Source organism: Arabidopsis lyrata (assembly GCF_000004255.2).
Source record: "Arabidopsis lyrata subsp. lyrata unplaced genomic scaffold ARALYscaffold_7, whole genome shotgun sequence".
Lineage (NCBI taxonomy): Eukaryota > Viridiplantae > Streptophyta > Magnoliopsida > Brassicales > Brassicaceae > Arabidopsis > Arabidopsis lyrata.
Window position 1 is genome coordinate 1707817 of NW_003302549.1, and position 22825 is coordinate 1730641.

At 37.4% G+C, this 22825-nt stretch overlaps 6 protein-coding genes and 1 long non-coding RNA gene across 10 annotated transcripts; 4 read left to right on the forward strand and 3 right to left on the reverse strand.

Annotated features, from left to right (window-relative positions):
* Positions 1-1376: 1376 nt before the first annotated feature.
* Positions 1377-2440, reverse strand: LOC110226152. Its single transcript, XR_002330250.1, has 2 exons — positions 2283-2440; positions 1377-2190 (listed from the first exon to the last, which is right to left on the reverse strand). It is a non-coding gene; the product is annotated as an uncharacterized LOC110226152 (long non-coding RNA).
* A 238-nt stretch (positions 2441-2678) lies between these two features.
* Positions 2679-5550, forward strand: LOC9303067 (G-box-binding factor 1). Its single transcript, XM_002866949.2, has 12 exons — positions 2679-2965; positions 3369-3460; positions 3567-3611; positions 3715-3804; positions 3912-4001; positions 4127-4266; positions 4378-4435; positions 4514-4562; positions 4651-4772; positions 4861-4938; positions 5021-5146; positions 5239-5550. The coding sequence occupies exons 2-12, from the start codon at positions 3401-3403 to the stop codon at positions 5317-5319; spliced, it is 939 nt and encodes a 312-aa protein (XP_002866995.1). The 5' UTR covers positions 2679-2965; positions 3369-3400; the 3' UTR covers positions 5320-5550.
* Positions 5324-7394, reverse strand: LOC9303068 (HVA22-like protein k). Of its 2 annotated transcripts, none has more exons than XM_021016822.1 (8): positions 7244-7394; positions 6914-6972; positions 6434-6531; positions 6215-6266; positions 6033-6096; positions 5837-5932; positions 5694-5766; positions 5324-5610 (listed from the first exon to the last, which is right to left on the reverse strand). In XM_021016822.1, the coding sequence occupies exons 1-8, from the start codon at positions 7304-7306 to the stop codon at positions 5501-5503; spliced, it is 615 nt and encodes a 204-aa protein (XP_020872481.1). In that variant the 5' UTR covers positions 7307-7394; the 3' UTR covers positions 5324-5500. The 2 variants fall into 2 exon arrangements, with proteins under 2 accessions (XP_020872481.1, XP_002869026.1); XM_002868980.2 differs by having other exon boundaries at positions 5376-5613.
* Positions 7395-7429: 35 nt separating this feature from the next.
* Positions 7430-9309, reverse strand: LOC9305098 (scarecrow-like protein 15). The gene has a single exon (XM_021016821.1). It carries the CDS (start codon positions 9019-9021, stop codon positions 7561-7563), a length of 1461 nt encoding a protein of 486 aa, XP_020872480.1. The 5' UTR covers positions 9022-9309; the 3' UTR covers positions 7430-7560.
* A 5366-nt stretch (positions 9310-14675) lies between these two features.
* LOC9305099 (vicilin-like seed storage protein At4g36700) lies at positions 14676-16854 on the forward strand. The gene is made up of 4 exons (XM_021016909.1): positions 14676-15025; positions 15115-15293; positions 15374-15454; positions 15601-16854. Exons 1-4 carry the CDS (start codon positions 14698-14700, stop codon positions 16627-16629), a joined length of 1617 nt encoding a protein of 538 aa, XP_020872568.1. The 5' UTR covers positions 14676-14697; the 3' UTR covers positions 16630-16854.
* A 333-nt stretch (positions 16855-17187) lies between these two features.
* On the forward strand, positions 17188-20939 carry LOC9303069 (splicing factor U2af large subunit A). Of its 3 annotated transcripts, none has more exons than XR_002330263.1 (13): positions 17188-17422; positions 17631-17914; positions 18011-18094; positions 18183-18253; positions 18694-18770; positions 18842-18889; positions 18987-19046; positions 19135-19195; positions 19285-19397; positions 19506-19952; positions 20071-20206; positions 20310-20553; positions 20641-20887. XR_002330263.1 is itself a non-coding variant. In XM_021016907.1 (13 exons), exons 1-13 carry the CDS (start codon positions 17309-17311, stop codon positions 20776-20778), a joined length of 1701 nt encoding a protein of 566 aa, XP_020872566.1. In that variant the 5' UTR covers positions 17189-17308; the 3' UTR covers positions 20779-20939. The 3 variants fall into 3 exon arrangements, 2 of the variants coding, with proteins under 2 accessions (XP_020872566.1, XP_020872567.1); XM_021016907.1 differs by having other exon boundaries at positions 17189-17422; positions 20486-20553; positions 20641-20939; XM_021016908.1 differs by lacking the exons at positions 17188-17422; positions 17631-17914; positions 18011-18094 and adding an exon at positions 18467-18531 and having other exon boundaries at positions 18237-18253; positions 20486-20553; positions 20641-20900.
* A 42-nt stretch (positions 20940-20981) lies between these two features.
* LOC9303070 (pentatricopeptide repeat-containing protein At4g36680, mitochondrial) lies at positions 20982-22644 on the forward strand. The gene has a single exon (XM_021016910.1). The coding sequence runs from the start codon at positions 21185-21187 to the stop codon at positions 22418-22420; it is 1236 nt and encodes a 411-aa protein (XP_020872569.1). The 5' UTR covers positions 20982-21184; the 3' UTR covers positions 22421-22644.
* Positions 22645-22825: the final 181 nt, after the last annotated feature.

A 22825-nucleotide genomic window follows, 5' to 3' on the forward strand; every position in this document is an offset into this window, starting at 1 on the left:
GCTGCAAGATTCGAAAATTCTATGCTTTTAAAATTGTAGAAGACAAAGGACTAGATGACATGCACATGAAGATAAGATGAGCAAAACGGTTGTTAACACTTTTTATCTCGATGGATAAGAGTTTGCCAAATTTAAACAAAAGGGGAGTTCGGATAAAATATAACTAATTTTGGTAAAACATTTTGAGTCAAGGTTTATAGATCTGTTGACAACTAATGTGTACCTATGGTTAGGGAACAGTCATATTTGCTCTATAATTAATATATTCATGATCATGATAATTAGTGATCTGGATCGCATAATATAAAGTGATAGTTTCTTATCAGTCATCAAAAACTATCACGTCTTGTCATGCATTTCTAAATGTGTTAGACTTCGACACATCGTTTTCTAATCAACGCAAAAAAAAAAAAAAAAAAAAAAATCAAAGTTTTTGGACATGAATAGAGGTTCTATGATCTAGATCTTTTTCTAAGAGTCATTGTAAAATTTACAAGTGCATCTGAAAATTAAAGTTTTCTTGGCCATGATTAGAGGATCTTTGATTAAGTTGGTTCTGGATTTTGATCGACGTTATGATATTTTTGATATAAACATATACTAAATCCTAATTGAAATTATCGACCGAAAACATTATGGTCTCATAAAGTTTAGAAACTATGGACCCACGAAGAAGTGTTTGGCGAATAAGTGAAGGATTTAATGTAGTTTGGGTATATAGAAAGTGAAGTGTAAAGAAAACGTAATGTCGTGGCTCTTTCTAAAATGGGTTCGTTTTAAGTACTCGTAACCACTTTCAACACATTCACTGTATCTAATGTGTTGTATGATATTGTTTGAGTCGTCATATGATGAGATTTTAAAAATAAATGTCTTGGACCTTTTTCATTTGGGATCTATCACATCAACTACGTAATGGTTACGCTAATGCTCTACGAAAGATGCTATATTTACCTAAGCAAACCGATTTGTTTAGAGTGCACTGAATTTTGATATCTATTAAATCTGAAAGAAACTTGTCATTTTATTTTATAAACTCTGTGAAAATCAATTATTTATAGATAATGCATATTCATATTTAAATTTTATTTGGAAACAGAAAATTACAAAACTTTGATGAGTTTAGGACATCTTCTTATTCTAGCACCTATCAAAAGAATTATCAGAAATATTTTAGGGACTACTAAACGAGGCCCAATGGGCTCAAGGGAAAAATTAAGGGCCCGTCTCGAGTATTAGTTGTTTTTAAATTGTTTTAGCAATTGATACCTGTTGACTTTTTTCTTTTTTCTGACATCTTTTGATTATTATTATTTTTTTTCATCTGGTATTATTAAAAACAAGGGAAAAATACATAAGCCGGAGACACCGGAATCAAAGCTCGCAAATTCCGATTAAACTAAGCTCCGAATTTCGAGAGACAAACCTCGCAAACTCCAACTAAACTAAGCTTGAAATTTCGAGAGACAAACCTCGCAAACTCCAACTAAACTAAGCTTGAAATTTCGAGAGACAAAACCCGCAGATTCTGACTAAACTAAGCTCGAAATCTTGAGAAACAAAGCCCGACTACACGAGAAATAACTTCATATACAAACAAAAGCTCTTAAATGAGATATGCAAACACTACTATTCAAAACTCAAAAACTAGTCCAAACCCGAGAGCGGAAAACGATTAGACATGTTGGAACACCGACAATAACCAACCGTGGCTTTAACTCTACTTATCCTTGCTTGATGTAGGTAGACTTCAGAAATTTGAAACTTGTGCTTCCTTGGGATGGCAAGACGAATCTTTCAAAAGATAATTGACAAGACCGACGAAACTGCCAGGGGCCGGAGAAATCGAAACATATGTCGAACCGGTTAGGAAGCAGCACAAACAAAACAGGTCTCGACCAAACCTGAAATTAACTTCGTGTGGAGGAGACTAAACAGCCGCTTAATCGACTCACCAAAGCTTTCAGAGGGAAGGAATGGTGACGGATGCGATTCGATTAAGTCCTAGGGAAAGGCCAGCAAAGAGGAATGAACTGAAAAGACATAATCTCATAAAATTACAGAGCAAAAACAAACTAAAGACTTCTCAAACCCGCCTCTCCTCGTCGGCGAGCAAATTCCAGAATTGTTGACTCACCAAAACGGCACGCCGTTGATTTCTTGAATACCAACCACCGGAGACAGCAACAACTAGAGGGAGGAAACGAACATCAAACCCCAAAATAGACATAGATCTAGAATAAATCTAAATCTAAAATTGTAGATCTGAGACAAAATCTAACCCTTGCTCGAGTAGAAGGAAACACATGAGAGATAAGAGAGAAAGAAGCAAAAAAACAAGTTATACTACACTACCGGTGTCACCATCGGAAGGACAGCGGTGATCGAAGGAATCCACGAAGCTTTCTGTTTTTTTTTTCTCTCTCGCTCTGTTGTTTTTTTTTTTTTTAAAACAAAAATATATTTAATATTTAATCTAGGGGTATATTAAGATCGCTAATATATTATTTTTTTTTCGCCATTAAGATCGCTAATAATGATAACGAAATAAATGAGTAGATGAGTCACACCAAACTGTAGCTACCGTGTCAAAACCTTATCCAGTAACACGTGTACAGCTGGACCTCTCATTGTCGCACGTGTCAGATCATCAAACCCTAAAATCCCCCAAACCAAAAAAAACTTTCCTCTTTCTTCGCATTCTTCTCCTTCTATCGGACTTTGCCACACCAGATCGGAGAATCTCAATCCTCTTTTCACTTTTTTTTGGCTTCTTCAATCAAATCTCTCCGACAGATTCAATGAAGCAGTAAGAGGTAAAACCTTAAAAGAAAAAAAAACAATCAGGACTTCTTCGGAGCCGGAGTTTTGTCTGATCTGTCGGAGAGGACGTGTCGGCATCTTTGTCTCGCTCTATAAAAATCCTAGCTGGACTTCCACATCACTAACTCAATTAGAGAAGCTGGTCTGTTTTTTTTTTCTCGTTTAATTTCTTTATACAATTAAACACCTTTGCATGTAACAGATTCTGTTGAACTTGAATTGAATTCGTTAATCAATTATGCAAATAGAGCTTGTTTTAAGAGATGATAATTCACTAGTAATATAGGGCCGGTTTTGGTTTCTGAAGTCTGTGTGATTTAATACTGATGCATGATTCAAAGCTTGGAACTTTGTAGGTTCGAGTATTTAGAACAGGGGCCTTGCTCTTGTTCTGTTTTAGAAGTCATTGATTACTACGTACAATTGAAAGCAAAAGTTTTATTCTTTTATTTTGAGTTTTGGATTTAATCTTCTTGTGATGTTTTATGATGATTATTTATCTGTCAAGATTCTTGTTTTTACAGATTCTTGATTTTTGTTTATAGTTTTGAGTAAGTAGTAAGTAAGCTTATACACAATGGGAACGAGCGAAGACAAGATGCCATTTAAGCCTACCAAACCAACATCTTCGGCTCAGGTTGATCCTTCTCTTCTCCTTTCTTTTTCAGGAAGACGGCCCCTGCTCCTGCTCTTGTGCTGTTTTAAATTTTAAGGTGTTTGATGTATCTACCTCTTGTTTTCAGGAAGTTCCTCCCACACCGTATCCAGATTGGTCAAATTCAATGCAGGTTCGTGTTACATGCACAACTTTAGCCACTATTAGTTTTCATAGTCTAGTGAATTCTTTCTCGGAATGACTGCCGAACATAATAGTATGCTTCTTTCTTTTAGGCTTATTATGGCGGAGGAGGTACGCCAAATCCTTTTTTCCCATCCCCAGTTGGATCTCCTAGTCCCCACGCTTATATGTGGGGCGCTCAAGTAAGCTTCCCTTGTATCTCTGTTGACGTGATTCTTTAGATAAAAAAGTTTGCATCTTTGTCTTTGGATAACAATAAATGAGTTTTCCTGTTGTTCAATACTTTCAGCACCATATGATGCCGCCTTATGGGACCCCAGTACCGTACCCAGCAATGTATCCCCCGGGAGCAGTCTATTCTCATCCTAGCATGCCCATGGTAATCTCCATACTATTAACATAAATTTTAGCTATCGTTTAAAGCTTTTTGCTCTGTTACATCATACATGGCATGCATAGATAAATGAGAAAGTAAAATACTTACTCGACATTCTTCTGTTTTAGCCTCCTAATTCTGGTCCAACCAACAAGGAGACTGTGAAGGACCAAGCTTCTGGCAAGAAGTCAAAGGGGAGCTCGAAAAAAAAGGGTGAAGGAGGTGACAAAGCGCTCTCTGGTTCAGGGAACGATGGTGTCTCTCATAGGTGATTTTAATAACACTCTATTTAACGTGTTACTTGTTCAGTTTGATTGCAGTGTTTTATGCAGAGATCATGAGGAAGCTTTGATGTAATTATGATCTTTCCGTTGTGCAGTGATGACAGTGTCACAGCGGGTTCATCTGATGAAAATGATGACAATGCCAATCAACAGGTACTGTTATGTGTTTGAAGTGTTCTCTGGTTCTTCAATGCTTTTTGCTCTGTTTAATTGAGATTCATGTTAATGTAGGAACAAGGTTCAGTTAGAAAGCCGAGCTTTGGACAGATGCTTGCGGACGGTATGCTTTTGATCCCTGATTTATTTTTGTGGTTTTCCTTTACTTGTGTTTCCCTTGTTTCTTGACTTTGTAAAGTTTCCTTAAACAGCAAGTTCTCAAAGTACTACTGGTGAAATCCAAGGTTCGGTGCCCATGAAGCCGGTAGCCCCGGGGACTAATCTGAATATCGGGATGGACTTATGGTCTTCCCAAGCTGGTGTACCTGTGAAGGTGTGACCAACTCATCATTTCACCCTGCAAAGTAGCTTTTGTGAATTGGCTATATTTTTCCTTACAAAATCCTTTGTTTACCCAACAGGATGAACGAGAGCTCAAGAGGCAGAAGAGGAAACAGTCTAACCGTGAATCTGCTAGGCGGTCTAGATTGCGGAAGCAGGTAATATACATATCTGTGTTAGTGTCATTTTACTCTGTTTGCTTTATGTAATGCTCATTTCATAATAAACCATTTCGAATAGGCGGAATGCGAACAACTTCAACAGAGAGTAGAGAGTTTGTCGAACGAGAATCAAAGCCTGAGAGATGAGCTACAAAGACTCTCAAGCGAATGTGAAAAGCTCAAGTCTGAGAACAACTCAATCCAGGTAACAAACTCTTATCCAAAATCATACTCTTTCCAACTTTTAACCTTATTTCTCTCGGCTTGCATTTACACGAGAGTCATCGAATACTACAGGATGAGTTGCAGAGAGTGCTTGGAGCAGAGGCTGTAGCTAATCTAGAGCAGAATGCTGCTGACGGTGAAGGAAAAAATTAACACGTAGGAAACATGGAATTTTATAACGGATTATTGGGATTTTTCAACACCGGATAAAAAAAACTTAGTCCAAAGTTATTTGAGATTACATAACTATACAATCGTTTGACATTTTTGTGTAATAGAGATTTGACCTATAAGACTGTAGAAGCTGCAAAAGCTACGATTACACTTTGTTTTATTAGTCTTCGTGATTGGAATCGGATTCTGAATCCGAGTTTGTTTCTGCTTGTTCGGGGCTATCATTTGCTATTTCTCCTAGTCGTTGGCCTGGTGGTGCAACCTCATTGACTGCTGGAACAACAGTACGAATAAAATAGACAATTCAATAACCTGATAGCAAAATGATAGCAAAATAGAGTTCGGAAACAAACCTGATCCGAAGATTTTGACAATCATTGATCGGACAAACCGTATTTCTCCTTGGTGTGACCTAACGACCTTCACCTGCAAATGTTTAAAAGCATTTGTTAAAGTGACTTAAGAATATGGAGTTCTGAAGAAAGCAGTTATGTACCATTTCTTCATATACTCCATCCACGAGTCGGTCCACTCTAGCTTGGTGTCGTAGGAGGAAAGGACGAATCTGGTTGTTATATATTTGTTTTGATCCCTATTTTAGGCAAACAAGCAAATTGAGAATAGCAGAATGAGTACCAGGTTAAAGCTTGTTACACGTTAGATGATGGTTTCAAAGAGATAGGGAAAGGTACCTCGACTGTTGGGAGTTGAAGCCAGACGAGGAATGCAAACTTCACATGATAGTACAGCGGGAACCTACAAATAATATCGAGTTAGTCAAACCCTGTTTCTTGATAAAGTCCATTAGAAGAAACAGTATATTATACTGCTAAATCATCAAACTATGTCGATAGTTTCGAGATGTCAATCGTACCAAGAAATGATCTTGTCCGTAAATACTTCAACAAGGCTGAAAGAACCATAAGCTGCACAGAAGGTGAAGAGAGAGAGAAAAAAATATATCAGATGCCATGTGAAAGAGATTGCAATAAAATCTTGAAGAGGAACGGCATAAGAACAGTAGAGAACAACCAAAGAAGAGATGAGGAAAGAAACTAAAAAGGTCATAGAAATTGCAGTAACAATGTCCCACCTGCCCAGTAAATTAGCATTCTCTGTTGTTCATTCTCGTCTCTACTCTCAATTGCCTTGAAGGTAGAGTACACAGGCAACCCGATGCCAATGGAGCAGCTGCAAGAAACAAGATTCAGACATACCGCAAACGTGTCCTTTATAACCGAATCCTTGAGTCATCTACAGCTATAACAAAAGAACCCAAAAACTCGGCTAAAACAAAAAGAATCCAAGATTCCCCAACATTAGATTGACTCTAGTTCAAAAGATACCCTAAAGTATCCCAACAAGTTGTAGAACCCTCTTGTCCACTCGGCTAAGTTAATAATCATGACCAAAAAAAAAACTCCCTCCCTACCGCATTGCTTCACATGTGAATGAGAATCACTCAATCAGATCATAAACATCATAAATCACCTACCCAATCAAATCATTCCTCCAATAATATTCCATTGATAGCTTTCTTCACCTTACAACTAAAGAAGAAAAAAAAACTCACCATGCTGTGCGAAGTACGATATTGGAACTAAGTGGAGAGAGCAATACACGCAACCCAACCTGAAAATTCCATAGAGTAAAACAACAATTATTTCCCAAAGTTGAGAGAATATCCAAATGTTCAGGAATTGAAACACCCCTTTCTCTAATCGACTTTTGTCAAAAAGTAAAAACCAAATCCACTACAGAATAAATCTGAATTCAAACAAGGCAGACGATGACGGATTCCTAAACATACATATCTAATCAAGGTAATCATAAACTTTGTCACGAATCCCCAAATCACGGATCCGTACAAGCGGAAACATCAATCAAGCTGAAGGAAGATTACCTCGCCGGTGAGGCCAGATCCAAGAAGCGCCATCGATGGAATCTGTGAAGCAAACCCGCTCATCGGCGATTTGTACGTCGGTTTACCAAATTGACGACGAACTCCCACACTCGAAAAAAAAGGTCACTTGTGTTTTTGAATAAAGAGATTATGAATGATTTAAAAGACTCTAGCTCGAACAGAGACTTTTAATAAGAAATACTTTTATTTCCTTTATTTAAAAGAGACACAACAAAAAAAAAAAAAAGGAAAATTAAAGGTAGATACAATTCTGTTCTTCTATATCATATTAGGGGTTTAAACCAAACCCGGTTTATCTAAAACCGCCAAGCTGATGTGGCAACTAGTGCTCTTCCGTGCCAGCACAGCACCAATTCTCCTTGTCGTTTCGCCACGTGGAATCCTCTAACCTGCGCTTTCTCCAATAAACACTCAGCTTGAAAGTCGGCGAACTGGCTTAGCTGTATCGGCCTCATTCCGGCGGCGCAGAAAGCTTCCCGCCATGTCATCTCACCGGTGTGTCTCCTATCAGCCGCCGTTTCCACCGCCGCGGAAATCTTAGGTCGTAGCACAAACGCTTCAACGATCTTCTTCACCAAATCTCCGGGAGGAGCTGCAGCATCGAGGGACTCCAGCACCATCGTGTAGAACTCAAGAGCACTAACAAACTCTCGCCGGAACGATCCAGATCCGGCGATCTCTGTCCATCCTTCGCTATCGACGAAAACGACGACTTTAGGTGATACTCTCCGTAGATTGTTCACGAAATCGGAAATTCCACTTACACGACGAAATATCGCCGGAGAAATCAAAACGACGGTTCTCTCTCCCTCAACGAACCTAATCGCTTTGAAAGATAACATCTCGAAAGTCTTCATCAGAACGAACTCAATCTGAAAACGAATTTTCATCTCCGTCGCGAATTGAGATAGGTTTTCTTTCACCAGCCGCGTCTCGACAGCGCACTCTTCCGCCACCACCGCCGTAACTCTTAAAAATCCGCCGCTAACAGATTTCTCAGTGATTTCTCTCATGAGCGATGCGTATTGGCCACCGAATCCAATATCGAAATCCACCACGTGAACAAACGGAGAAGATGACTGCGAGCTCAAAGAATCGAGTATCGCTTGATTCGCCGTGAAATGGGAGAAGAGAGGGATCGGAGAAATCCCGGAATATTCTTTGATCGCTCGGATCCTCTGAACAATATCTGACCAAGAAGATAACCGGATCGGATTCCGGTTTGATCCGGTTAAAAGCGAACCGAGAGCTTCCTTGAAGTAAAACGCAGCTCTCTGTAACGCTCTACCCGCCGGAGATCTCAAGCGCTGATTAAGCCGTGATAAAACCACCTGAGCGAGTTGTAACTCGTCCGATTCAACGCAATCCACGACTCGGATGAGATCTTCAATGAAATCAAATCCTCCATTGTCGACACTATCAAGAGAATTGAACCCGTACCCGGTTGTTTGGTTCTGACCAGGATAAACATCGGATGATGATTCGAAATCCGACGGTTGAATCTGATCGGGAAAGCCAGGGAGATTTGAATCGACGGCGTAAAGAGGCAAAATAGTAGAATCAGTGGTGGTGGTTGTAGTAAAACCGGTTTTCAAAGAATTAGGAGCAGAATCATCATCAAGCTCTAATTCTTTCATGATAGAATCCCAATCCATAGAACGCATGACATGTTCGTCCATTGATAAGTGATTACTATCAGTACTGTTAGTGTTGTTGTTGTTGGTCGTGTCCTGAGGAGAAGAAGCTGGGATTTTCATGTGTTGTGTTGTTAAGAAGAAGAAGAAAGGTGAAACCTTTAGAAAAGAAAATGAAAAAAGAGATCGTCTTTCTCTTACTATTTCTTTGTGTGTGGAGAAGAAGAAGGTGGCGGGGCTTTTGAAAGGTGAGAGTGGTAAGCTTTTTATCTTTGAGGGAGTGCGTGCAAAAAAAAAAAAAAAAGATTTCAACTTTGGGAACCGTGTATAATCCGGGTTTATTTGGTTTACAGAATAATAATGTATACACGAAAAAAAATCTGATTGACAATGATTTGTATATGATTCCGTTTTTTTATTTTCCTCTTCACATGAAATCCAACTGAAAGATTTAAACCGGTTTTTTTTTTTTTTTTTTACATCTATAGATCGACAAGGCCCGATCCATAGCCAATCCTTACTACGCGAAGAACGCGACTTAGTGGAGTCGAACTCTGGTGGAAAATGCGGACTCAAATGGACTTAACCACTTAACTAAAGGCACATCCCCAACCGGTTTTTGTTTTGTATGTTTATGTTTAATAGTATATGTAAAATTATTATTGATTTCTCATTATGTATCCCAAAAACTATATACTAATTTACACAACTAGCAATTTCTCCAGCTGATAAAAAGGAAACTTCTCTTTAAAGGGCTAAAAATACAAATAAAGTTTCTCTACTTTAAAAATAAAATAAATCATTTGATTGAAAGAGATCCAAGCTCCACTACGTTGATCATCAAGAAGGTGAAAGCTGGAAAAAAGAGAAAAAGGAAGTTAAAAAAGGTTAATGATTTCTCTTTTTTGGTCTCAGTGGGTTTTTTTTTTAGTCTTTTCATCCTAAAATTGTAAACACTATTTACAAAAACATTTAACTGAAAGTTTTTTTGGTTTACATTTGACGATTAAAGTGATCCAAAAGAAATAAAAAAATCAAACATATCGAAAGTTAAAAAATTATTCTAACTAAACAAACTCTACAACGTCGTTTTGGTTTTCACTAAACGTAATTGTTAGTACCACATAAACTACAAAAATTATGTATTTATTTAGTATATAACACATAATCTCCCACTAGTTACAAGAGCTAGAGAAATTTATCGGATTGATAACCCAAAAAATGAGGAAAAAATTGCATTAAACAATTTCAGTCGATGATGATTAACGGACACTAATCCCCACTGCTTGCGACAAAAAAGGAAAGAAAAAAAGGGAGTGACCACTGGGCTTTATGTGGAGCCCACATAATTCACGGTAAAAAGCAGGGGGAAAGAAAGCGGGCCCACAATGGGCTAACTTTTGAGGTAATAATGTCGGACAAAATGACATAGAAGCCCATGGGCCAGAGATTGACTGATCATTAAGTCAGCGCGTAAGAATCACGCCCACTTCTTCCTTTACTTCTCTCTCTAAGCTGCTGCAAAGGAAAAGAATATGTTCTCTTCTTCACTTATTAGCTTTCATTTTCATGGAAATTTATCTTTCTTTCTCTTTTTTTTTTTTGTCTTCTTTTTCTCGTTGGTGTACCAGAAAACAAAACCCATTCCTCATTCTTTTGAATATACTTTTTTCTTCTTCTTGTAATTTGAATTGTTTTATCTTATTCGGTTTATAAATCATCATTTCCTAAATATATCGCCTAGTTTATATTTTATAAATCTCGTGGAGAAAAGCTTCTTCTCACTGCGACATTATTCAACTGAAGAAAAAGTTCCTCTCATTATTACACTTTTTTTTCTAACATAATTCGACTTTTTTCTTACATAAAGTTATCTTTTTAATCTTTAGCGGCTCAATTAACACACTAAAATACTAAAGTTCTTTTTGTGGCAACTTTCCTAGTTGTTTATTATTAAATTAATGACTAAATCCACATTTTGTTACTTAACAACATAACTATGTTTTTAAAAAGTTTAAGAGAAATAATCAAGTATAATATTCCACCGTGTGAACGCCTACATGCAATGGGATCCACTTGTATCCTAATCTCATGCTTAACAACTATATTTTGAGGATAAAGTTCTTATTATACTCCATGCGTTTTACAAAGAGTATCGTTTTAAGGTTTTATTTTTATTTTACAAAGAGTGTCATTTTGTATTTTCAATGCAAAATTTTGAGTAAAAATATAATTTTAACCTAATTTCTTCAATGTATTAATAAGAGATAATTTTGTTTAGTGTATTAATAAAGAGTATAATAGAAATTTTAATAATCTTATTAATATGTGTGTAAAAGTGTAGAATAACATTCTTTATGAAACAGAGGGAGTATTTTATATTTGCGGAATAAAATACAAAATCAATGATTCATGTATGGAACAAAATCACTCGCCAAATGAATTGTCAAATGTGTATTTTTATTCCTTTATTTTTGTCAAATTGAATTGCCAATGTTAGACCAATGTTTTCATTATGCTCCGAAATGAGTTCGTCCTCAGACCACCAAAAGGATACGTCTTATTAGCTTGAAAATCATTAGACTATCACTTTTTGATCTTTGTCAATACTTTCATACAGCTAATTCCCTCAAATATGATGGACCTATGTGTGCAACTATTTATTTAAATCCGACATCTTATATTGGGTAATTAACGAACGTTTTCATATGTGAGAGACGAAACAAAAAAAAACAAAAAAAAAATGTTCTGCATATAATTAATAGTGTCTCCAAACTCCAATATGACAATATCTTTTTTTTTTTTTGGTGATCCCAATATGACAATATCTTACCTACACATGATTGGGATTTGTCAAAAAAAGAAAATAATATTTCATTAATAATGGTGGTAATTAATACAAGTTCTATTTATTAACACACGTGATGATTTTTTGTATATTAAAATAAAGGAATGATGATCATATTCATATCTAATATTCCCACTCTGACAATATTCTTTTACTGATCGACCAATGGATCCTCTCGTTACCAAAATTGTCCCACTGCCAAAGGTTTCTTTCTTATTATTCGTTTTTGTGTTGGTAATTTTATAATATGTACTGTGATTTATACTAAGTATATAATGTCTCATAAGTTGTTTTGATAAATATAATATTACGTTGTTGTGCTGAGAACCGGTAATAATATCGCCAAAACATCAGCGTATTGATCAATCTATTGGAATCTCTCAAATGATACTAGTCGCATAATCACGGTGTTTGAAGGTTATGACTTATGAATTTGCAATCTTCGTGTGTGTTTAGTTTCCTGTAACTAAAATAAAACAAAATCAAATGTATCGTAATCTCAACATGTTTTTTTTCTTTCTCCGACTATCAAAGACATGATTTGATTATCCAACATTTTTATTAACATGTCAAAAGTGAACAGAAAATGGTGAAGTTCAATAGTGTTCTATACAACTATATATGTAGTAGTAATGTTTTTTCCTGATTTAATATTAATAAAAATAGAAATTTTCTTAAAGAAAATAGACAGTTGTGTATTTTCTTGGAAGATAATTTCTCAAACCCCACTACACAAAAAAAGGTCATAATACTTAGGAAGTAAGGAAAGGAAGGAGAGGCCGATGATAGACGACACACAGACGCTTCTTCCTTCTAATCAAAAGAGAGAAGCTTCAGCCTCACAAAAGCAATTTTTTAGTAGATTCCTATTTTATGTCATTCACAATAAAATAAAATGATTAAATACTAAAAATTAAAGATCTTTCTCCATTAAAACATCATTCCCACAAGGCCACAAGAATGAAAAACAAAAACAAGTCTTAAAGTAGTAACGGAGAAAATGTTTTATTTTTCCTATTAAGTATCCATGCATACTACGGGAATTTAATCTGAAATTTTGGTCGACTGATTGTAGCTGTATATTATTGCAAAAGTATTATATTAGATTGTAGCTATTTATTAAAAATAATTAATCTGAAATTTTGATCGACTGATTGTAGCTATATATTATTGATATTTCTTTATTTGGAGTAGATTTGTTTTGTCTTTTTTTTTTTTGTCAAATGTTTTTTTTTTTGGCCAAATTAAAACATTTAATTTTAACTCAGTTACAGTTTTTTCTAAATAAAATTAGTACTATGTATTTTCAATACTGTGAATAAAGCTGGTGGTGGAAAAAATAATATTAGCGTAAAATTAAATTAAGAATTCAGATAAAATAAAAATATTAGTATATAGTCAATAATGTACCGACAAAAAAAAATGTGAAATTAGATATAAACGGAGGATGTTCTATTTTGCAACTCATTGAGACGTCACAACATGCCTTGGAGACTCTTCCCCATCAAGAATATATTACTTTACACGTTTTTTAAATTATTAATTTACCCTTTTGTTATTATTGATTTCTGGTAAAATTATATTGTTCATGATAAAATATACTTTTGAATGGGATCATTCATTGTTTGATCGTTTACAATTTCACTAATCCATCTTAGTTATAAATAGAAACATTTTTTTATTACACGTATGTTAGTATTTGACGTGATTGTAGCTAGAGCGCACCACACTTATACGTAGAGCCAAACATGTGAACTGTTTATGACCATATAAGGTATGAGACTTAAGATATAAATGTTGTTTTGTCCACGAGCCAACAATCAACCAAACACACTCACGAGTCAGTAGTCACGTACGTCCTCAACTTCACTTCCATCGAATATATTTTTCGTCCCACAAAAAAGTCAAACACAATTCCTAAATCACTTCGCATCATAATTAATGTCTTTAATTTTCACACGTTACCAACATTGTTTGATTCTATTTTTATTTTTTGGTATTTCCACTTTTGGGATGTTACGTGTAAACTTTGGTGAACCGATCACTTTTATAAGTATAACCATGGTTTTTATATTCCTCTCTCTATGTAATTCATTTTCTGTTTGTCCTTTTTATACGATGCTCTCAAATAAATATTACTAAATTATATCAATAATTTTCATTATATGGTATTATCAAAAATAAATAAAAATTCACTGTATACTTTTTGGCTCTAGTAATCTTCAACTTCTATCCGAGTGAATCCAATAACCAAAAAATATGATTAGAATGAGAATCTCAATTCTCACGCATACAAGTGCAGTTGGTTTTAGGCACTCACACATACACACACTAGCCCAAACACTATGTATAAATTGGGCCTGTCAAAAATTTCCACCCTTAATGTACTGTGCGACTAATTTTGGGATGACCATATATTCTAACAACAAACTACTTTTGCAAGTCTTTTTCAAATCATTATTGGGTCAAAATTCAATAGTTTGAGAGATACATTATTCGCGCAAATGAAATTGAAAATGTGTGAAATTCCAAACCACATGTTAATAATACATGGATCTATTAGAAAGATAAGCATGTTTGATAATGATATGCAAATCTCAACATCGTATCGATAAAAACTATGCATAGCCATCACTTGGAACCGTGTCAATTAATTCGACTGTCGCGCGATATAAACTATGCATCTCTGTTGTTCTTACCCTTCATAACATTATCATCAACAATTCTTATCAGCCAGATTTTTCAAACTTGAACTTTGTATTTTAGCGGTAATTTGTTTACATAGAACCATGCATTTGTCATTTGTCAACGTAAAGCAAACACGTGTCCAAACAATTAAGCCACGTGTTCATTGTCGACCCTACAGTCTCTCTCTCTCTTTCTTCTCTCGTTCCTTTATATGATACTACGATTTAATACGCTTTGCATTGAATAACAAAAAACAGAGCACAATGACTAGATTTACGGTATTGCCACTCTCTGTTCTTCTTCTTCTCGTTCTCTTGTTCCTCTGCACTGAGTCATTGGCTAAGTCGGAGGATTCGGAAGAAAACGACTTCCCCGTGCCGTCGTGCTGCGGGTTTTCGTCTCCTCTTCTGATAAAGAAAGATCAATGGAAACCAATCTTCGAGTCGAAGTTCGGACAGATCTCAACCGTTCAAATCGGCAATGGATGCGGTGGAATGGGACCTTACAAAATACATTCCATAACGTTGGAGCCAAACACGCTTTTGCTGCCTCTTCTTCTTCATTCCGACATGGTCTTCTTCGTTGACTCTGGTACACAATAAAACTGTTTGAATTTCTTTGGTTTGGTTTAGGGATCAGTTTATTCGGTTTAGGTAAAAATTGGATTGTGATTTGTATAGGAAGTGGGATTCTGAACTGGGTTGACGAGGAAGCGAAGAGTTCTGAGATCAGACTAGGGGACGTTTACAGGCTACGTCCCGGTTCGGTTTTCTACTTACAGAGCAAACCGGTGGATATCTTCCTTGGAACCAAACTTAGGCTTTACGCAATCTTCTCCAACAACGAGGAGTGTTTACATGTAAGTTTGATATGATTCTCTTTTCATTTTCTTGTCATCTTAATTTCTTCTTATTGTGTCGTCGTCGTCCATGGATGCAGGATCCTTGCTTTGGTGCGTATTCAAGTATCACAGATCTAATGTTTGGTTTTGATGAGACAATTCTCCAGGCAGCTTTTGGGGTATGCCTTTATCTGTGTCTATATAAAGTTCATATACGAGGCAACTTGGGAAGCAAGAAACAAATTGTGTATATCTTACTTCCCAAGTTACTCTAGCAGACGATATTTTGGGTTGTATTAAGTGATAAATCAATGGTTTAAATTAGGTTCCCGAGGGGATTATAGAGCTGATGAGGAATCGTACGAAGCCACCATTGATCGTGAGTGATGTGCTTTGCCCACCAGGTGTGGCTAACACATGGCAGCTCCAACCGCGATTACTCAAATTCTTTGCTGGAAGCGCAGATTTGGTGGATAACAAGAAGAAGAAAGAGAAGAAAGAGAAGAAAGAGAAGAAGGAGAAGAAAGAGAAGGTGAAGAAAGCAAAAACATTCAATGTTTTCGAATCCGAACCGGATTTCGAGAGCCCTTACGGTCGTACTATAACGATTAATAGGAAGGATCTGAAAGTTTTAAAGGGCTCAATGGTTGGCGTTTCCATGGTGAATCTCACTCAAGGGTCGATGATGGGACCACACTGGAATCCATGGGCTTGCGAGATTTCAATTGTGTTGAAAGGAGCAGGAATGGTTAAGGTGCTTAGGTCTTCGATATCATCAAACTCATCATCAGAGTGTAAGAACGTGAGGTTTAAGGTAGAAGAAGGAGATATTTTCGCAGTTCCACGGTTACATCCAATGGCTCAAATGTCATTCAACAATGGCTCGTTAGTGTTCGTTGGGTTTACTACTTCAGCTAAGAATAACGAGCCACAGTTCTTAGCCGGGGAGGACTCGGCTTTGCGGATGCTTGACCGGCAGGTATTGGCTGCGTCGCTTAATGTGAGTAGTGTGATGATTGATGGATTGTTGGGAGCTCAGAAGGAAGCTGTTATCTTGGAATGTCCTTCTTGTGCGGAAGGAGAGATGGAGAAGCTGAAGGTGGAGAAGGAGACGAAGAAAATAGATGATGAGAGGAAGAGGAGAGATGATGAAAGGAAGAAAGAAGAAGAAGAGGCGAAGAAAGAAGAGGAAGAGAGGAGGAAACGTGAAGAAGAAGAAGAGAGGAAGCGGTGGCCACCTCAACAGCCACCACAACCGTTCCAACCGCAGCCGCAACCATCACAAGAAGAACCTCTAGAACCGCAACTACCGATGGAGAAAGAATGGGAAATGGCAGGTGAAGAGGAGATGTAAGCCGTAGAAGTAATTAAAAGAGAACGCCGATTTCAAGAGTGTTTGGTTTGTTGTTAATGGTTAGAACTTTGGTTTTGACCTCTCTTTTTTTTCCTCGTCTTGTGTATTTGTTAATGTTTGTATTGTTTGTGTTGTTGCCAGGCCAATGTTTAAAGTTTTTATTGTATTATGTTTTGTTTAAATGTTTCCGAGATATTGTTGAGTGACGACGTTTACTTCTAGTTATTGATAACTCTTTGGTCAAGAAGTTACACCTTCACATATATAGTGTATAAGCTATTGTTTAGTGTAGATTTCACATATTTTTGGGTACAATACATACTGAAATCAACTTGCCATGCTCAGTTATGTTGTTGTTGTTGCAAGAGATATTGGACATGTATAAAAGGCGAATTTACAAAACCTAGATTTATCTCAAACACGGATTGGGCCAAATCTTTGACCGGACACTGGGCCTAATTAGATTTAGACCGGCCTGTTTTCTATTTTCATTAATTGACAAAAATACCCTCACAGGCGGTCCCGTGTTGGCTATAAAATAATAGAATAATCCGAAAATTACCCTAAAATAGTTTGGTTTCAGCATCAACCCCTTTCTTCGAATCTCGACGGCAGAAACAAAGACCAAGTTTATCTCCGGTGAGAGAGAGAGATAGAAAACGTTGATTCCGGCGAAAAGATGACTGAATTCGAAGATCACGAGGGAAACGGTACGGTTGCTGACGCGCTTTACGCTGAAGAGAATGGTGGCCGCGGCGGCGAAATCGAGGATCAATTGGACTCGAAACCTAAGGTAATTTTCTCTCTGAATCATCTTCAATCTTCTGATTTCTGGATGTTTCGTTTATTGGAGATTCAAATCTATATTTATTAGCAATTGGATTGAATTGGGAATCGAATTTTTGGTGTAGGGGTCAAAAAATTGAGATGATTAGGGTTAAAGCTGCTTTTGTTTCATTGATTCTTAAACTGATGAGTTTTGTGTGTGTTTACATGTGTAGAGAGACTCGCGTGACCATGAAAGAGAGACATCAAGAAGTAAAGATAGAGAAAGAGAGAAGGGTCGTGATAGGGACAGAGAAAGGGACTCTGAAGTCTCTCGCCGAAGCAGGGATAGAGATGGAGAGAAAGGCAAGGAGAGGAGTAGAGAGAAAGACAGAGATCGTGAGCGTCATCACAGAAGCAGTCGTCACAGGGATCATAGTAGGGACCGTAGTGAAAGAAGAGAACGTGGTGGTAGGGATGATGATGATTACCGTCGAAGCCGTGATCGTGACCATGATAGGTGACTGTTCTTGATTCGAAATTATATTTTCAATTTAATAGAATCTTTTTCGATTTTATGCAGGGTACTGATTTGGCTTATTTTTGTTTCTTCTAGGCGTAGAGATGATCGAGGAGGTAGACGCATTCGTCGATCTCGTTCTCGTTCAAAGGATAGATCTGAGCGATCTCCATCGAAAAGGTAGCAGTTTTTTCTCATTGGTTTACTCTTATATGAAATAATTGCTTCAATCTAAGAAAGTTTCTAACCTCGATATATATTGTTGCAGTAAGCGAGTCAGTGGATTCGATATGGCACCTCCAGCCTCTGCAATGTTAGCTGCTGGTGCTGCTGTTACAGGTATATCTCTTTAATTTAGCACCTTCTCATTAGCGTAATGTAGAATTCATACCTAATGCACGTAGTGGGATTGATAAATTCTGTTTCTCCTGAATAACTACAAAAACATAGGCTGTTTTCTTGTTTTTTTACATGGGACATAACGCTAGAACTGAGAGCTTTTGGTTGTTTGGTGGTCTTTGTGTTTCTTGTTTGCTTTTCTGTTTTGGTAAGGCAACACTGGGTGTGGGCTGGTTAGCTCTTATATACAAGGAAGAATTGCTGCAATGGTTATATGGGTATTGCTCATCCTCAGTACACATCACTGGTTTTGTTAGTCTTGCAAATATTTTCACCATGCAGACTTAAACCTCTTGATATCGCCAATACATTTCCAGGGACGGTAAACTAGGTTTTCTCATATTTAAGTTTCTTATGTATAACCTGTTTTTCTTTTGTAGGTCAAGTTCCTCCCGCACCACCAACTCTTCCTGGGGCTGGAATGTTTCCCAACATGTTTCCGTTGCCGACTGGACAGGTTTGTGGTCTTTACCCTTTTAATATTCTTAATTGATGTCTTTCTTGAACTAATTCGTCTATGTCCTGCAGTCATTTGGGGGACTCTCTATGATGCCAATTCAGGCTATGACACAGCAGGTTAGATTTTATTTTTCATGGATATATCATATATGCAAGATACTATGTATTTCTCTGTTTCTAATATTGTCTCCTTATTTACTTTATGTGTCTTCAGGCAACTAGGCATGCTCGCAGAGTCTATGTCGGTGGGCTTTCCCCTACGGCAAATGAACAGGTTATCATCCACTTTCTTTTTTCAATTTTTCCCACTGAAATATGTCCAGCAAATGATACTAACATTGATTTATTATCATGTATTGCAGTCCGTGGCTACATTTTTTAGTCAAGTTATGGCTGCTGTTGGTGGTAACACTGCTGGTCCAGGTACGTAATCCGGGTGCAGATGCTATAGTAGAGTTTCCTTTGTTGATGCTTGGATTAATCTTTTTTTAAAAAAAATTTCTTACTCGCAGGTGATGCAGTTGTTAATGTCTACATAAACCACGAGAAGAAGTTTGCTTTTGTGGAGATGCGATCTGTTGAAGAGGCAAGTAACGCTATGTCTTTGGATGGGATTATATTTGAGGTACGTTTAATGTTTACCGCACTACCATTTATTTGGTTGAGTTTTAGTACTGGCATTTCTTTGGTATATAGTTTATCAAGTGAATGCTTATCTTTTTTCCTTTTCCAGGGAGCTCCAGTGAAGGTGAGGAGACCTAGTGACTATAACCCATCTCTAGCTGCAACTCTTGGTCCAAGCCAGCCCAGTCCCCATCTAAACTTAGCTGCTGTTGGTCTGACTCCAGGTGCTTCTGGTGGGCTTGAGGGACCAGATCGTATTTTTGTTGGTGGACTTCCATATTACTTCACTGAATCCCAAGTCAGGGAGTTGTTGGAGTCCTTTGGAGCCCTTAAGGGCTTTGATCTTGTAAAAGATCGAGAAACAGGGAACTCTAAAGGATATGCCTTTTGTGTGTACCAAGATCTTTCTGTTACAGATATCGCGTGCGCTGCCCTAAATGGTATCAAGATGGGAGATAAGACTCTTACAGTGAGACGTGCCAACCAGGGAACAATGCAACCAAAGCCTGAACAAGAGAGCGTATTATTGCATGCGCAGCAGCAAATTGCTTTTCAGGTTAATTTTTTTTTAGACTATTGGAAGAAAACAAAATGAGCATGCAAAAACATGTTGAGAAGTAACTTGAGTATTCCATTTATAAGATTAAGAGACTAATGCTTTTTCTCTTTTGCAGAGGATTATGTTACAGCCTGGTGTAATGGCAACAACTGTGGTATGTCTGACTCAAGTTGTTACTGAGGATGAGCTTAGAGATGACGAGGAGTATGAAGATATAATGGAAGACATGAGACAAGAAGGCGGAAAGTTTGGTAAGAGACCTCTTTATTGCGTAATATGGTCTAATATTTTGAAATATAAGATTAAAAGCATATTGATTTGTCTCTCTGTTTTCTTGGTTGTGCTGTTTTACAGCCTTTTGCTATAAAGAATCAGCCTTAACATACACAGACAGGAGACTGCATAAACCTTCTAATCTATTTTTCACCAATGGCCCACTTTTTCTTGAAAGAAAAAACTAACTTGTTTTTGTCTCTTCTGTTTTCTTGTCCTGTATTCGAAATGTTTGTTCTTTAACTCTTAAAATGCAGGTGCTTTGACCAATGTTGTGATTCCGCGTCCAAGCCCCAATGGTGAGCCAGTGCCTGGCCTTGGCAAGGTAAACTTATTTATCTCTCTCTTTCTCTCTACTCCTTGTATATTTCTATGTAGTCATAATCTAACAGTCTGATATATATTTGTGCAGGTGTTTTTGAAGTATGCCGATACAGATGGATCGACGAGGGCAAGAACCGGAATGAATGGTAGGAAATTCGGAGGAAATGAAGTCGTTGCAGTGTATTACCCTGAAGACAAGTTTGAACAGGGTGATTACGGAGCCTGATGACTTTCTTTGTTTGCTTTCTATTACTTAAGTTTTCCAAGTATTTTGCTGCTTCAGTTTAAAACCCTTTGAGACAAAGAGATGATCGATACATTTGCTTGTTATAACGTTTTTATCTCAAATCTTTGGTCTCTTTCTTAAATATTCATATTAAAAATCAATGATTCACATTCCAGAGAATAACATCACAAGTCTCTAGTAAGTGTGACGTGTGTTCTAAATCAACACAAAAAGTTGGAGTAATTTCTATTGAATTATTCAAGTAGAGTGGTTCTCTTCTAATAAAAGAAAAAAAGAAGAAAGAGAAGCCAATCTTGTAAAACCCAAAATCTCTCTGTGAGGTCACTAAACCCTAAAGGCGTCTTCTTTTTCGCCACCACTCTCCACAACACTCATTACTGCAAAAATGGCTTCTTCTCGTATCTCTCTCCGCTTAGTTCGCCGGTTTGCCTCAGCCGCCGCAGATGGTACAACCACCGCTCCGTCTTCAGGCAAAATCTCTGTCTCCAAAGCTAAGTCCACTCTCCGGAAAGAACACGATCCCGACAAAGCCCTTAAGATCTACGCCAATGTCTCCGATCACTCAGCTTCTCCTGTTTCATCTCGCTATGCTCAAGAGCTCACTGTTCGTCGCCTCGCCAAGTGTCGCCGTTTCTCAGACATCGAAACCCTAATTGAATCCCACAAAAACGATCCCAAAATCAAAGAAGAACCTTTCTACTCTACGCTTATCAGATCTTATGGCCGAGCCTCTATGTTTGATCACGCCATGAGAACTTTCGAGCAGATGGATCAGTATGGCACACCCAGATCAGCTGTTTCGTTCAACGCCCTGCTCAACGCTTGTCTTCATTCCAAGAAGTTCGATAAAGTCCCCCAACTGTTCGACGAAATTCCTCAGAGGTACAATAAGATCGTCCCTGACAAAATCTCTTATGGTATATTGATTAAGTCTTACTGTGACTCTGGTTCCCCTCAAAAGGCGATTGAGATTATGAGACAGATGCAAGGTAAAGGCATGGAAGTCACTACCATTGCTTTCACCACCATTTTGAGTTCCTTGTATAAGAAAGGTGAACTCGAGGTTGCGGAAAGCTTGTGGAATGAGATGGTGAAGAAAGGCTGTGAATTGGATAATGCAGCGTATAATGTCCGTATAATGAGTGCTCAAAAGGAAAGCCCTGAAAGAGTTAAGGAGTTGATTGAAGAAATGAGCACTATGGGATTGAAACCCGATACGATTAGCTATAACTATCTTATGACTGCGTATTGCGAGAAAGGAATGTTGGATGAAGCTAAGAAAGTGTATGAAGGGCTTGAAGGAAACAACTGTGCTCCCAACTCAGCTACTTTTAGGACATTGATATTTCATCTGTGTTATAGCCGATTGTACGAGCAAGGCTATGCGATCTTCAAGAAGAGTGTGTATATGCACAAGATTCCAGATTTCAACACTTTGAAGCATTTGGCTGTGGGATTGGTGGAGAAAAAGAAAATAGATGATGCCAAAGGGTTGATTAGAACGGTGAAGAAGAAATTCCCTCCGAGTTTCATGAATGCGTGGAAGAAACTTGAGGAGGAACTCGGGCTGTATTCGAAAACCGATGCTTTTCCATCTTCTGCAAAAGAGGCTGCTGCTTAATAGCTCAATAGCATTGCGATTGAACATCTTAATTTGTTGCTTGAGCTGTTTAAAGACTTGTTGAAAACTATGATCTAGTATGCAGGTTTATTTATAAGCTGCTCCTGCATTTTTCTCGTTCTTCATAAATTAGCTTGTAAAAGCTTGAAGTTTTTGTTGTTGGAATCTCTAGAATTCCAAAGTCAACAATTTTCAGGTTCATATAGTTTCACTGCTTTGTTCTACACGCTTGTGCTTCATGATGTTTCTTTCATTTTATGTTGTTTTTACATATTCTTCTACTTGCAACTAAAGGGTCAAGCTGGTCCTGTTGGTATAGCTAAACTCTGCTTCTTGGTAGAGTTGTAGGAAAATGGTTTCGCGTATAGTGGAATCTTGATCTCGTTCGGACTCAATTTATAGCTA